The 15,364-nt window shown below is 42.7% G+C and overlaps 4 protein-coding genes across 6 annotated transcripts; 2 read left to right on the forward strand and 2 right to left on the reverse strand.

Annotated features, from left to right (window-relative positions):
* The first annotated feature begins 750 nt into the window (after nt 1-750).
* Nucleotides 751-3,910, forward strand: LOC135581128 (uncharacterized). Of its 2 annotated transcripts, XM_065101209.1 has the most exons (4): nt 751-943; nt 1,024-1,090; nt 1,262-2,110; nt 2,640-3,910. In XM_065101209.1, exons 1-3 carry the CDS (start codon nt 884-886, stop codon nt 2,107-2,109), a joined length of 975 nt encoding a protein of 324 aa, XP_064957281.1. In that variant the 5' UTR covers nt 751-883; the 3' UTR covers nt 2,110; nt 2,640-3,910. The 2 variants fall into 2 exon arrangements, with proteins under 2 accessions (XP_064957281.1, XP_064957282.1); XM_065101210.1 differs by lacking the exons at nt 751-943; nt 2,640-3,910 and having other exon boundaries at nt 1,043-1,157; nt 1,262-2,449.
* Nucleotides 3,911-4,722: 812 nt separating this feature from the next.
* Nucleotides 4,723-7,357, reverse strand: LOC135608391 (uncharacterized). Its single transcript, XM_065101217.1, has 3 exons — nt 7,257-7,357; nt 7,085-7,173; nt 4,723-5,116 (listed from the first exon to the last, which is right to left on the reverse strand). The coding sequence occupies exons 1-3, from the start codon at nt 7,293-7,295 to the stop codon at nt 4,963-4,965; spliced, it is 282 nt and encodes a 93-aa protein (XP_064957289.1). The 5' UTR covers nt 7,296-7,357; the 3' UTR covers nt 4,723-4,962.
* Nucleotides 7,253-11,917, forward strand: LOC135608388 (plant UBX domain-containing protein 4-like). Of its 2 annotated transcripts, none has more exons than XM_065101213.1 (4): nt 7,253-7,383; nt 9,594-9,882; nt 11,059-11,154; nt 11,233-11,917. In XM_065101213.1, exons 2-4 carry the CDS (start codon nt 9,598-9,600, stop codon nt 11,614-11,616), a joined length of 765 nt encoding a protein of 254 aa, XP_064957285.1. In that variant the 5' UTR covers nt 7,253-7,383; nt 9,594-9,597; the 3' UTR covers nt 11,617-11,917. The 2 variants fall into 2 exon arrangements, with proteins under 2 accessions (XP_064957285.1, XP_064957284.1); XM_065101212.1 differs by lacking the exon at nt 7,253-7,383 and adding an exon at nt 8,032-8,484.
* Nucleotides 11,918-12,409: 492 nt separating this feature from the next.
* Nucleotides 12,410-15,246, reverse strand: LOC103979991 (endoglucanase 7). Its single transcript, XM_009396271.3, has 5 exons — nt 14,796-15,246; nt 14,513-14,725; nt 14,224-14,424; nt 13,892-14,146; nt 12,410-13,366 (listed from the first exon to the last, which is right to left on the reverse strand). Exons 1-5 carry the CDS (start codon nt 15,015-15,017, stop codon nt 12,722-12,724), a joined length of 1,536 nt encoding a protein of 511 aa, XP_009394546.2. The 5' UTR covers nt 15,018-15,246; the 3' UTR covers nt 12,410-12,721.
* Nucleotides 15,247-15,364: the final 118 nt, after the last annotated feature.

Raw genomic sequence — 15,364 nt, forward strand, 5'->3', positions numbered from 1 at the left:
TGCTGCATGCTTAATTCACTGTGACAAGTTGTTTCATTTTCACTTCAAAGCATGGAAAGATGTTTTTGTTTATAAGAACAAAAATTCCTAATTAGTTTGGCAACTTCCATTTCCTGTTTTCTTTTACTATCTTAGGAAATTCTAAATAAATTCCATATCTGTTCCTAAAATATATATTTGAAGCATCTAAACATCATATTTTTGCAGGTCATCCAACCATCTAAAATTATACCTACCACAAACATGCTATAATACAAAACAAAATAAATAGAAGAAACAGTACAGTGTACTCCTCGCCACTACTGCCCCTACAAGTGTCAATGCACCCATAGCCCGCTCCACCCGATCCGAACCTGACCCGGTAACACGAGTGATGACCCCCGCTTCTTGATCCGTTAAGCCATTCGATCGGATCTGAGACATTGATCCATACTCCATTAACCCTACTGTTTGTTATCGGATTCGGGTTTAGATTCCAGGAACATCACGCTCAGAATCCGACCCATTTCCATCCTACTTATCTCTTATTCAAAAGGAAATCGATACTTACCTTTAAACGTACGCCATGACCCTTTTGTCAGGTCCTTCGTGGGCTCCATTTTGAGCTTCCAGTCTTCGCACGGGTAGCCGTCGGAGTCGGTCGAACTTATTGGACTGACCATGCGGCAGTAGTAATATCCTAATCCTTACAGGGGTGATTTTGTACATTTGGTCACGTCTGGACCTCAATTAAGCTGTCGTAACGAAAGAATGCCGATTTGCATTGTTGTTATCCGGTTTGCTTCGTTCTGCGTTCCTTCGTCCTCTCCTCATCCACACTCTTTGTTTCCGTCTTCTATCCCCGAGAGAGAGAGAGAGAGAGAGGAGTTCTTGTGGGTGAAAGATGGATTCAGATGACGGCTCCCACGCCGCTATGTCGCGCGACATCGGCAGGAGAAAGAGGGTACTGGTTATTCTTCCTCCTCATCGATTCGTGCGATTCGATGCCAATTGCATGCCTCATCCGTTTCTTCTGCTGATCAGACCAACAGGTCCGCGAAATTGAAGCAGTGCAAACTCGATGCGAGGCGCGAGCAGTGGCTGTCGCAAGGTGCCCGTCCGATTCGTTTGCCGCTAGGGATTCGGTAGCGGGTTTTGGGGGGGAACGAGTGGATTGAGTTTAGTTCCTTCGGAGATCGAAGGATCTCTCTTTTGGGGTTTTATTTTTTGGTCTTTTGGTGTCAAAATTTGATTTTGTTGTAGCTTTCCTGTTGATCTGCAGTGAAGAGCAAGGATTGCGTGGTGCGGAGCAGGGCACCTCCTGATTCTCCTCCTCTCCCTCATCCGACGCTCTCGAAGGAGTTAGGTCGCAGGCCGAAGGAAGAGGAGGAGGAGGAGGAGCATCGGGATGAGGTGGGGCTTGATGGATCGAGCTTTCACGGCAGCGAGGAAGGTTCTCCGACTCACCGCAGCCCTCTTCCCGGATGCCCTAACAATAGTATTAGTAGCGGGAGCAGCTTTGGCTCCTCCTCGAGAAGCATCAGCGATGCCGAAGTGGAGGAAGATGATTCCGAGGAGAGACGAGAAGATAAAGGGGAAGTGGAGGATTGGGAGGCCTTTGCTGATGCGCTGTCTGCCGATGAACCCAACCCGAACCCCGTAGCAACCATCCCGGAATCTACCGCAGCACCCGGCAACACGATCAAGGATCGCGGTGAGGGCTTGGAAAAGCCGGATGCTAAGCAGGCGGTGCACAGGGCTTGGAGGCCAGATGATGCTTTCCGCCCACGGAGCCTGCCCAACCTCTTGAAGCAGCGGAGTTTCCCTGCCAGCATGGAGCGGCACTACGCCGCAGCTGGGTGGGCTCAGCATGGCATCCTCTCCAAACCATCTTCATGCCCCATCTGCTACGAGGACCTTGACCCGACTGACTCGAGCTTCCTCCCCTGTAACTGTGGCTTCCGCCTCTGCCTGTTCTGCCACAAGCGGATTCTTGAGGTAGACGGGCGGTGCCCCGGGTGCAGGAAGCATTATGCTCCTGCGGTGGGTGGTGAGGTGGGCACCGTGAGAGGAATGCCACCCTCGACTCTCCGCCTCTCTCGTTCTTGTAGCATGAGTTCAAGAACTTAGGGTGAGAGTTTACAGTACTTCTTCCGTTCTCTCTAGTGAGTATTCTCATTTAAGGAGCTATGGGTCTATTGTGTTTTCATTGTTATAGAGCATATGTTGAAGTTTCTCATAAGGAAAGCCATGTGAATATGGGCATAGGATTTGGGCTTATAAGAACTGATTTTGTCAGCTTAGTGCAGTTAACATGCTCTGCTTCATTCACATGGATGTGTCTATGTGTGTGGACAGATAGATTTTATCATGTATAAAAACTGTTACAATCTGCTAATCATTGTAGGTTGAAGTTTGAACATTCTCTTATAATTTCTTTTGATTTTATACAGGGAAGATCATTTCGATATTTGTTTTATTGAGTTCTATTTTGTAGATTAGTTTCTACTAATATATATGTGGAACACATCCGTCACACTGCATCATTGCATTTTTTTTTTCTAAATGATGCTAGGAACTTATTGGTTGTGTTCCTACATTGGTACTGTGAATGATTTTTCTAGTGGTCTTCCTATCTCCTAATGCTTTTGTACATGCAGCGTAGCCGCATGTTTCTGTTATAGTGTACATTGCATTCCGAAAGGTGAAGAAAAGTGGAGTCGGAGGCGCATTCAGGCTGTGAACGAATCTGTCGAGCTGTTTCCGGTATTTCATCTCTTACATGCATTTGGCTTCGGAGATGGTGAGCTAGCTTAATTCTATTTATTGAGCCAAGTTTATGTCTAATTAATTTCCATTTAGTTCTGCTTTCCAAAAACACAAAAAATACATATTTCTAGACATCTTCAGAATTTTATTGAAAATGTGAGACTGGTAAGATTCATATTGATAGGTACAGTGTCTTAATAGGAATCAACCATAGAGGAAATATATTCCATCAAAAAATTCTCATTTGATTGGCCTATATTCTTGATAGAGTCCTACAATTTCAGTTATTTAGACATGTCAATGGTTGATTCATACAAGGGATCTCATATTAAATGGGAGCATTCTTCTTTGAAAGAATTGGCTGTACTAATGAGTTTTATTTTCATTTTTTAAGATTAGGTTTCAGTTTGGCAACAGTTGTCGTCGTCCTGCCTTCCTACTCCATATCCTTCTACATTCCTTCTTTCCTGTTCTCTTTATACTGTTCTGTGAGAATCCATGCAGCAGCTGAGTCCTTATTGATTTTGATTTCAACAGGGAGTTGTCTTCAGTTTCAATGGTTGATTCATACAAGGGATCTCAAATTAAATGGGAGTATTCTTCTTTGAAAGAAATGGTTATACTAGTGAGTTTTATTTTCATTTTTTAAGAAAGGTTTCAGTTTGGCAACAGTTGTCGTCGTCCTACCTTCCTACTCCATATCCTTCTACATTCCTTCTTTCCTGTTCTCTTTTTTACTGTGTGAGAATCCATGCAGCAGCTGATTCCTTATTGATTTCGATTTCAACAGGAGTTGTCTTCCTGTCTTCTTCCTCCATATTCTTCTACATTTCTTCCACCCTGTTCTCTTTGTTTTGTTCTTTGAGAATCATGGAGCAGTTGATTCCTTATTGTTCCAACAGGGTTGAGTTGTCTTCCTCTGTATTCTTCTTTCTTCTTCTCTATATGCCGAGGTATGGGGATCCATGAAGTAGCTGTTGATTCCTTATGGATTCCAGTCAGTTCTCTACTGTTTAGAATTAAGCTCATGTTTAGGTTCAGCATATTGAGGAAAGAGTTAAGTGATGGATGTTTAGCAATTGCTCAAGGGTCAGCTTTGTAGTCAAATTGACAATAAACCATGCATCTTTCTTGACACCAATTCTAGTGTTATTGTGTGCTATAGTACATCTGTCATATATGCACGAGGAAACCCTAAATTGTTCTTTATTCACATATTGTCACATTTCCATCATGGGACATGGAGTGGAAGAATCAAGATCTCCAGGATGAGATTAATCAAACATTGAAGAATCAGTTAATGCAGTTTAGATCATGTAAGGGTCAGATCTACTCAGCATACACAATTAATTCTCAGCTTTAGGGTTTAGGGGACATGTTAGGAAGGGGAGTTTGTCTGGTACAATGAACATAGTTTAATCTTTATCAAAAAGCTTATCCTCTTCCTCTTTCATTCTTTCCTTGCCTCTCTGTTCATTGACTTCATTCTATCCTTTTATCTGTCAAACAAAACCCTATCCAGCATTAGATGTGCATCCTAATTCTTCCATCCCTGCTCTGTGATTGTGCCCAACCCTACTGCTGTATCATTGGACAGCATTGTTGTTATCACATTTTCTACCCTAGCATGCCACCCTCTGTTGGTTTGTATCTCTTCATCAATGTTACCTTTTCTATCCAGTGGAATGAAGGTTCTTTAGTGCAGCTTGATAAATATGTTGGAGCTTATCCTATGCATGTGTATCTTTAGAAGTCTGGAAGGTTATATGAAAACTTCTATTGGACATGTAGAAGCTGTATCTTATCATATGAAGTGAACTTTTTCTATTATGGCTCCAGATGTAAAAAAACAATCTAAAAATGCACTGTGCATTGTAAGTTGGATATATCTGAATTGATGCCTTAGCAAAGTCCATAAAGCCTCAAAATAACAAATTCAGAAGAACATCAAATAAAATCTGAACTCTTGATGACTTGAGCAATTTTAAGGCATCCATTATTACTGCAATCTTGGCTTCCCAACATTTGGATGTTAGGATACTAATTTAAGCTTCAAATTGAAGCTTTGAAGTTATCAGAAACTACTGAATATTATAAATCAATGACACACACTGTCTTTGAGAACACAGTGCGATCTCAAACAAACATGACCCAATATCCATGGTTTCGAACAAGGGTTTTATTATCACTTTGAGCTGATCCTCCTGAAATGCTTCACTCTGTTTCCGGCCTAGTAAAGAAATTGTTGATTGCTGGCATGATCTCTGGGTTTTTGTTCCGGACGAATTTACGGAGACTATGCTCTGCATATTTCTCTCCCTCCGCATGGTTATCCAGCACTCCCGCAGCCCTGCCTTCCTTGCTAACTCTGGAAATCACAAAAAAACACTTCACTGTTGACGCCATAACGTCCACAAACAGAATGCACTAGTAGAAGCCCGAGAAAAGACGAGGTTATTTTCACCAATTAGAATGCTCACCAACTGGTTAAGTAATTAGTAACAATATCAACTGATGAATGTATGGGTCTTATTGTGCTTCACCCTAGTTTTTCTTTGCACTTGTGCATGTCATGATGATTTAGAGAGGTGATTGAAGTAAACATGAGAAAGCAAGCCAGGAAACTTGACAAGGTAGCATATGGTTTACAAGCAAAATGCACATAAGAAGCCCATAAGAGACTAGGCATGATGATTTAGAGACGTGATTGAAGTAAACATGAGAAAGCAAGCCAGGAAACTTGACAAGGTAGCATATGGTTTACAAGCAAAATGCACATAAGAAGCCCATAAGAGAATAGGCACATCACAACTAGAATATTTGACCATTGGTCAACGACTTTAGATAATTCCTCATATATGCAGATCAATCAAGTTAAAAAAAAAAAAATCAGGATCTTCTTATGGTTCACTCTAGTTTTTCTTGCACTTTTGCATGTAATGATAACTTAGAAGGGTGACTGCAAGGAAGTAACATAGGAAGGATGCAACGAAAATTCATAACGTAGCCTTATAGCATTACAACCAAATGATATCAGAATCCCAAACGAGATCAGTCATGCCAGCTAAAAATTTCATAGTACTCAATAGAATACTTCACATTAGGTTATCGAATAAAATCTCAAAGAATGGATCTCATCATATATGCATATGAAATTGAGAGTTCTAGGCAGAATAGAAATCCTCATCTAAAAGGATTTAGCCAACCAGAAGAGAAATCCTTCATTAGACCTATCAAGTTAATGCTTCAGGTTGGGTTGTGACAAATCCTCTCGTCTAAAAGGATTTAGCCAACCAGAAGAGAAATCCTTACATTAGACCTATCAAGTTAATGGCTTCAAGGTGGGTTGTGGCCAATCCTCATCTGAAAGGATTTAGCTAACCAGAAGAGAAATCCTTCATTAGACCTATCAAGTTATTGCTTCAGGTTGGGTTGTGACAAATCCTCTCATCTAAAAGGATTTAGCCAACCAGAAGAGAAATCCTTACATTAGACCTATCAAGTTAATGGCTTCAAGGTGGGTTGTGGCAAATCCTCATCTAAAAGGATTTAGCTAACCAGAAGAGAAATCCTTCGATTAGACCTATCAAGTTAATGCTTCAGGTTGGGTTGTGACAAATCCTCATCTGAAAGGATTTAGCCAACCAGAAGAGAAATCCTTACATTAGACCTATCAAGTTAATGGCTTCAAGGTGGGTTGTGGCAAATCCTCATCTAAAAGGATTTAGCTAACCAGAAGAGAAATCCTTCAATTAGACCTATCAAGTTAAGCTTCAGGTTGGGTTGAGACAAATCCTCATCTGAAAGGATTTAGCCAACCAGAAGAGAAATCCTTACATTGGACCTATCAAGTTAATGGCTTCAGGGTGGGTTGTGGCAAATCCTCATCTAAAAGGATTTAGCCAACTAGAAGAGAAATCCTTACACCGAACTCATCTGAAATCACCTAAATTTGTAAGCCATTGCAAGTGCATAAACATCAATTGATGCTCCAAACCTCTTTCCCACCAATCTTAGGTGATGTTTTCGATCTAATCAACCATCTCAAATCAAACATTAGGTGTAAAATTCGGCCAAGTACAATCCTGTCTTTCAAATTAAAGCTTTTGTTCTTCCTTGGAAGACATCAAACTCCCAGATCTCAATCAGAAACCAACACTTGGGTCGGGCAATTGTCAGTCAGAAGTTCCATATAGAACAAGATGAACAAAGAAGAACTGGATGGATCCAGATCATTACACGAACAAGCGCAAAAGGGGATGATTTAGAGGCAGTCAAATCAGGAGAATCCTGATCTTTGATCGAAAAGATCGGGGGGAGGAACAAGGAAACCCACCTGACTTCCGGGTTGATGCAGATGTTGCGGACAAGCTGGAAGCCGCAGATGCCCACCGCCACCCCGACCGCCGCAAACAGCGGGTAGACCTAATACAACCACCACCATCATTATCACGACAGGCGAAACCGCATCAGATGATCGAGAAGAGCACAAGAGATCGAACTCAAACCTCGGGCCTCAACCAACGTTTAAGGGTGGAAGACGCCATGGAATCTGGCGACGGAGCTGAGGAGGAGATGCGAAGAGCGACCGGCGGCAGACGGACGCAAACGCGTGGTGGTCATTTATAAGCCACGGTTCGTATCACCCTTTTATTAGGATCGTTGGATGAGATCTCAACGGCTCAAGATATTTTGTGTTAAATTAATTCTAAATTTAACCACCATTATTTTCTTTTGGAGTTATTTGAAATATTTATGCTTAAAATGTTTAATAATAGTATATTTTTACCCCTATATATATATATATATATATATAATTAAAAATATTGAATTCGTGTTCTGATTTGTTGATATATTGGTTAACCTTTGACAAAATCATTCCTCCCATTATTCATTGAATCAAACAAATCCAAAATTAGTCAATCATTTTTCAGTTATTCATTAATTTCATAGTTTTTATTAGTTATCTATCACAAATTTGGGAAACATTCACCATCATCAATAAAAAAATTATTTTTTTACTTGTCTAAATTTTCTCTTCTATGCTTAATTTGTCTGGTCCTTAATGGGAAGTATCAAGGAAAAAAGAAACTCAATAATATTTATTTAAATCAGTATTGAATTTTCCATGATTTTAAATGTCTATATATATATATATATATATATATATATATATATATATATATATATATATATATAATGGAGGAAGCAATGGTAATTATATGTGGCACACTGCAATGTTCCGTATGTGGGGCACACTGTGGGTCCTGCTTAAACTGTCCATTAAAAATAAGGTAAGCCCCTTGGTATGATGCAAACTGTTAGTAAAGTCTTGCTGGAATGATACGAGGTCGTCCAACGTAAACAAATGGCAATCGGAGCCGGGGATTGTCCACCGTCGGATATTAGATCTGCCAAGAAGGGACGGTGGATACTTCAAGTTCGAAACCACCGTCGGCGTCTCAAACTCCCCCATTAAAGCCGTCGACAAAGACGGAGAAGATCAATTGCACGCCTCCAACTGTGCTTTCTACTGCCACCGCCTCTCCGCCTTCAGCGACCCGCTCCGCGTCGTCCTCCTCTTCCTGCAGCGATGGGTTCTAGGGGAGGCAACAAGAAGCCGTTAGGGAACCGGCCGACCATCCGGACCCTCGCGGATCTGAATCGGAGCTCCGACCACGGCTCCGATAGCGACTCCGACGGGCCTCAGGAGTACTACACTGGCGGCGAGAAGAGGTTGATCTCTCACCCTCATGATCCTTGATTTCTTCATCGTGGTGATACGATCGATGATCACGCCGCTGCTTTCACTTCCCTTCCGACCCCTGTTAATTCACTGCGAATTCTCCGGTAGACTTCTGGTAGAGTAGGTCTATTTTAATGTCCGAAGCATATTAGTTGGATAGGGTCCGTGGGAATTCTCGAGATCAGGAGAGCCACTTTCCGCTCTGTGGTGGATTGGTTCGCGCCCTTAAATTGGATGCTGATTCTATTGCTGGAGAAAATAATTCCTCGTATCAAATAGAGAGGATAGTTAGTGCCTCGTTCGAATCAGATTTATTTTTGCATGACATATTTGATGAGTCTTAAGACCTATTTATTGGATTATAGAGACATAATTGCATTGCTGTTGTAACAGAAATAATTGTAGGTTTACTGATGCTATCTATGTATTCCCATAATAATTAGCTTTGAGTTTTGTGGTGGTTGAATTTCCATAAGGTTGGAATTGTGACCATTTTATTTTGTATCAATGAGATTGATGCTGAGATGACTGTACCGAGATGGATGAGTGAAGTTGAAGTTATTGGGAAAGGGAAAATAAAGTATACATACATTATGGGAACAAATAGGCATAGTTTCAAATTTCAATTGTGAATAGAATAAAGGATAATGGTTTAAAGTGATATGAACACGATAGAAGGTAAATACATTTGAGCATTACTGATGTTCTCGATGTTTAAGATCTGGAAACCAGTTTAAAATTTTTATCTTCTTTCATTTTACATCAAAGATCATGTTAGTGATCAGTGGCATGGTTTATACAGTGGATAAAGCTACAAAATATTAATATGTTAGCTAACTTTCAAAATGTGAAATTCTGTTATGCTAAATGCTAACTTCGTTTACTATGTTGTATGTGAAAAATGATTATAGGTATGATGTTCTTATTTCTTCACATGTGAACATTTTAGCAAAATCACTAGTTAACCATGTATTATGAACAAAAGTAAACTTGTATGAGGTCCATCTCTCTGAATTACAGATTACTTTTGGTAGAAAAATAGTAGCTTTATTTCTCGTGAGATTTTTTCAGTTTGACGATAACATAGTCAGTTATGCAGTGGGATGCTGGTTCAAGATCCATCAAAACATGGTCATAATGTGGATGGCATATTTGAGCAAGCTAGGCAGATGGGAGCCATGCAAGGACCAATCGAGGCTAATCATCCATCATCAAGCTCAAGAAGTTTTACCGGAACTGGTAGACTCCTATCAGGTGAAACTGTCCCTGCTGCTCCCCAGCAACCTGAAAACATAGTGCATGATATCCACTTTTGGACCAATGGATTTACTGTTAATGATGGTCCATTGAGGAGGTTTGATGATCCTGAAAATGCAGCCTTCTTAGAGGTAACATTATTTGTAACTCATTCATGTTCCACAGCATAAGTTTTCTAGGTACTGGATTTTCACATTCTTCATTCCAAGTTAATGAAATTCTGCTGTTCATTCTGTCAATCATGCATACTTTTATTCTATTTTGTTTTGTTAGTCATGTTAATACGATATGACCCATGTAAAGTTTATATACTGGACAATGAATTATTGGACCTAGAGTGGATTTAGTTTACATATGTTCTAGCATGATTTATGTTCTTGCTACATCGATGTCAATCTCTTTGGCTGTCTTGTATTAGATAGCAGGAAGATTTCACCTAATAAGGATTCGACTGTTCTGGGGAATTCACCTTCAAGCAGAACCACAGTGCTTATGGATTGTTTGTGATTATGCAGTGGCTTGGTTTTGGCTTTCCCTAGTATGGTTTATTATTTCTTATGTTGATATTTAACATGTTCAGATTATTGGTGAACTGAATACCACTACTTTTTTTCAATAGTCTGATAGTATTATTGTTCATGATGTAAATTTATAACTGGTGTAAAGCCCTCAATTTTAGTTGCTCGAGTGCTAGTTAGATTTTCTGGATATGCAACTTAAATACATTTGGAATTTGCGGTAAAATTTATTTACAATCTCTTGTAAAATGTCTTCTTGCCTCCAATTTGAAGTTTCATGGTCTCTTGGTCCTCATCAAGATGACCAGACATGTCCCCTCTTACCGTTCTTGAAGTTGTCAATTTTTGTGGGCACAATTAGTTGGACCTGCACATTGGTAAAGATTAAATTAATAGATTCTTATAGGAGATCAACTTTGTTGAAGAGTTTGTTTATCCATTGTACACATCAGTGTCGTTAAATTTAGATCTATTGAGTTCGTTTACTGGAAACAAAGATGAGCATATCCTTCAGGAAAACTTTCTTTATAACTTTTTAGGGAACAAATTTATTTTTGCTTTATTTTGGTACTGCCATCTATCTTATCTTGATTTATTGTATCTTCAAGTTCTCGTGTTTAGTTGCTTCATGGGTTCTCTTAGGCATCTGCTGCATCCATTCATTTAAGCAAGTATAAACTTGTTGCTAAATCAATGTTGCTTGATTGCTTTAGTGAAAAGTTAGATGACTTATTCTCCTATATCCTAATCCAATTTTAAGATGTTGCAATCTTTGTGGCTTTTGTGCAGAGCATTATGAAGTCTGAATGCCCAAAAGAGCTCGAGCCAGCAGATAGGAGGTCCGTGGTACATGTCAATCTCGTAAGGAGGGCAGAAAATTGTCCTGTATGTGTAACGTAAACCTTCAGATTGACCTCATTATTTTCTTGCAGCCCAGGATTCCTGATTATTTCTCTTTGGCAGGAACCTGCGAGACGCCTTGCTCCATTTCAGGGCGCAGGTAGGACGCTAGGAAGTGGATCCTCAAACAGTTCTGGCAGTGAGCTTGCTGACACTGCCACAGCATCCAGTAGTACTCCCTCATCGTCCACAGGCCTGGCCGTTGACGAATCTAAGCCATCTACTACCATGCAGCTGAGGTTGGCGGACGGGACCAGGATGATTGCGCGTTTCAACACCCAACACACCGTAGCAAATATACGGTCTTTCATCGATGCATCAAGGCCCGGGGCACCAAGTTCTTACCAGCTACAAACGGTTGGTTTTCCACCCAAGCAGCTCAATGATCCGAGCAAGACGATCGAGGAAGCCGGCCTTGCTAATTCAGTTGTCATTCAGAAACTATAACTCGATGCATAGCAGCAATGTCAGTTCCTACCATTTAAAGACAATTGCAGTTGCTAAAACTCGATGATTATCTGCACCACTATGACATGCTTGTAAAATTCTTGGACCCAAAGATTAGGGCTAGACTGCTTTAAATTTTATTTGCCTTCCATGACATGATGAACATACAAACCACTGAAGTAAGAAGCTTTGTTTATCTAAAAGAAATGTCCGCATATGCCAAGTACTTGTGAATGGTTCCTGTTGTTATATGAACTTGTTTAAGCAGCAGACAAGTTTTGTCAAACCAAGTTTTGTTGCTCATTGGTGCCACTTCATATTGAATGAGATACACATCATATGCTTGTTGGGATCTTTTTGTTCTTTTGTTTGTTTGTTTTTTTTTTTTTTTGGCAAATCTCTGCGAACTAATTGTCATGTTGATTGTGATATTAACATCTTTGATTGATAGGAAATATTTTAATAATCAATCCTTCTCCGTCAACTAGTCACCCCATAGACATTGATATGGATGAAAAAGGATGAATCATTCGAAATATTTCTATCGACCTCCATGGTCAACAACAATCCACGAGAGGCCATTAGGCCCCCGTAGACATAACGCTAAGTGGGAGATGTTGATCTAACTCTTCTTAAACAAAGTGATCTAAGAATCAAATCCAGGATTTCAATTTCTATTGTGTGAGGATACGAAGATCAGATCTGTCACATCCATCACAATCCCCTCACAACTACTCCGTGGAGAGTGGGACACTGTTCCTTGGATCTTTTGATGGCATTGTCCTCCACTGTGACCTGAGATATTCCACATCGTTGACTATTTTCATTTCAATGGTAATTGGATTGACATGCGAATGAGGAATCTTCTTTGATCCACTCACTTGCATTCATCTTCCTGCCCATGAGATGCCTCACCAATGTTCATACTTTGATTACCCTCATATTCCATGTGAGACTATGTAGCATTAGTATATGTATCTCTCGTTCATATTTGTTGTCGGATCAAAGCGAGTATCATATTTCTTCTATCTTTACATTTGAACTTCTATTCTCTTTAAGGAACCAAAGAAGAAAAGAAATATTTGTGCTCCTCTCAACAGTCAAGTCATTGCTGCTCTTCCAGCTTTGCACTGAGCTTTGCAAGGACTCCAACCATGGGCGCCGTGTTGTACGTGCATGCCTCCGTCTGCACGTAGTTCCCTCTCACGTCGCTGAACTCGTCCTTGTCGTCGGGGCCTCCGACGAGCGCTCCCACCACAACGTTCGGGTTATCGCCCCCCCGGCCGTACCACTCGTCGAACCCCTGCGTGCAGCCGACGAACGCCCGGTCCACCTTGTAGGACACACTCGAAGCGGCTCTGTGGTGCACCCGCCTCGGGTGCCTGCCACCGTGCCCCACCAGGTAGCTGATGCCCCTGGGGTTGGACCCCAGGACGTAGTCCACCTGGGACTTGGCGAGCGAGAGAAGGTCCTGGGAGCCGGAGGAGCCCCGCGGGCAGTGGAGGAGTTCCCCGGAGTCAGCGAGGTAGTCGGAGTAGACGGCGAGGAGGAACGCGGCACCCGCCACGTACTGCATGTTGTTCCACCGGCGGACGAAGAGGAGGCCGGCGGGTGTGCGGGCCACGTTGCTGCCGCTATCGTCGTCGTTCATGCTGAGACAAGAGCACAAGTAGTGATGTGCTTTTGCTCTGTACTGCTCCAATATGCTCACTTGCTCCTCTCGTAGATCTCTTCCTCCCTCCATCAACAGCTGTAGTAGCATTAAAGCCACATCACAACTAAGAGTTAGAAGCCATCATTATCGATAAGAACACAACTATTTGGGGCTCCTTTCTCTGTGACAAAGTGTTCGTTTAAATGTCTCATTCCATCAAGAACAGAAAACAAGTATTTAGGGTTTGTCATCATGCCAAGAGAACTTGGAGAATTGGGATATGGTTTTGACCATCCTCAGATCCAATTTCAAACATGATGTAATCAAAGACTATGTGCATCAGAACAGAACACAAAGTTCCATACCCTACCTAACTCCACCCCATCATTGCATGTCTAAGGTCAAACTGCACCTCAGGCTATGGTTGACCAAATTCCTATTTCCCTTCTCTTCCACAACATGACAATCCAATTAGTTGGTGCAATGTAGTTTTGTCAACAATAGCCAAACTTGTAGGAATTTATGAGTTCAAGTCAAATTGATTGCGATTAGTGTTGTTATTTCCTATCAATGGATCGATGATGATGATCATCACAAGAAGAAAGAGAGATGAGGGTTTACCTTGGAAGCAAGAATCTGAACACCGGCATATTTGATGTCCCAGCTGAACTCAGAGATCGCCCACGTAGCACCGTTCAGGTCGTATGCGTTGTCCAGCACGTAATTCAAGTACTCCTCCCTCCCGCTGGCCCGGTGGAGCCACAGCGCCGCCCACAGCAGCTCGTCGCCGTAGCCGCTCCCCGACGGGTAATACCTCCTCGCCGCCCCGATGCTGTCGTCGTACCTCCCCCTGTGCTTGTCGCCGAACTCGAACAACTGCAACCCCAGAAGAAGGATTCTTCGATCAGAAGCTGGTCGTGGAGGCATCACACACGAGCGGTGCTGAAGCCGACCTGTTGAGCGTGGTGTAGTAAGACGTGAGAGTAATGTGGATTGGTCTCCTTGAACGCTATGGACGCCGCCGCCATGGCCGCAGCCGTCTCTCCTGCGACCTCCGACCCCGGGTGCTCCTCGTCGATCTTGTGCGCTTGTCTCGACGTCGTCATGTCCTCTGGCCTTTGCCAGCAGCTGTGGTCGGTGTCGCCGTCCCCGACCTGAACCAACGAGAAGACGACTGACTCGTTCATGGTTTGCCTCCATGGATATGGAAGTCGTCGTCACCGGATGTGTCGCAATACGTACCTGCGCCCAGAGAACGTTAGGATGCGTGTGGGCTTTGATGAAGTAGTCAGTCCCCCATTTGATGGCCTCCAACGCGTGCTTCAGCTCTCCGGCCGCCGCGATATCGCCGCCGTACTCCACCACGCTCCACGACAGCATCGTTACGGTGAACGCCATCGGCAACCCGAACTTGACATTGTCCCCTGCGTCGTAGTATCCTCCAACCAAGTCAACCTGCAGCAATTAAGCAGCTTGAGAAGACGAACACGAGATCAGCATCATCACCGAACGAGTGGCCACTGACCCCTTGTTCGAGACCGTCGGTGAGGCCGGAGTGACCGCGCCAAGAGACGCGGTGGTCGTAGGGGAGGCGGCCGGAGCGCTGCGCCTCGAAGTAGAGCAGGCTCTTGGCGAGGGCCTCTCTGTACTCCGACGCGGCTCGGGAGGTAGTGGGAAGCAGAAGCAACAACGGGACCAAAGCAACAAGCCTCCTTGACATGCTCCTCGTGTCTCCTACCTTCTCCATCACCACAAACAAGCGAATCGATCGAAGGGGAGGGAGGGAGGGAGGGAGGGAGATGGGGCTCAGTAATCGGTGGGCATTTTGATCCACCGCCTATTTATCGCCCAATTTGCTCACCGAGCATGGCTTCTTCCATTGACTCCGATGTGACCATGTCGATGCATCCGAATTAGAATAGGAAATGAGGAACGCATGCTTCTTTACCTTCTCTGTACTGTTGTGGTCTAACCATTGGCTACATTTTGATTCCTCGATGGCAGATGACTAAAATAGATCGCCTGCCTACTTCTGCCAGCACTGAAAATTCTGGCGGCTACTATGGACTTCATCATCCTGTGTTCAACACCATA

The sequence above is a fragment of the Musa acuminata genome, chromosome BXJ2-3, assembly GCF_036884655.1.
Source record: "Musa acuminata AAA Group cultivar baxijiao chromosome BXJ2-3, Cavendish_Baxijiao_AAA, whole genome shotgun sequence".
Classification (NCBI taxonomy): Eukaryota; Viridiplantae; Streptophyta; class Magnoliopsida; order Zingiberales; family Musaceae; genus Musa; species Musa acuminata.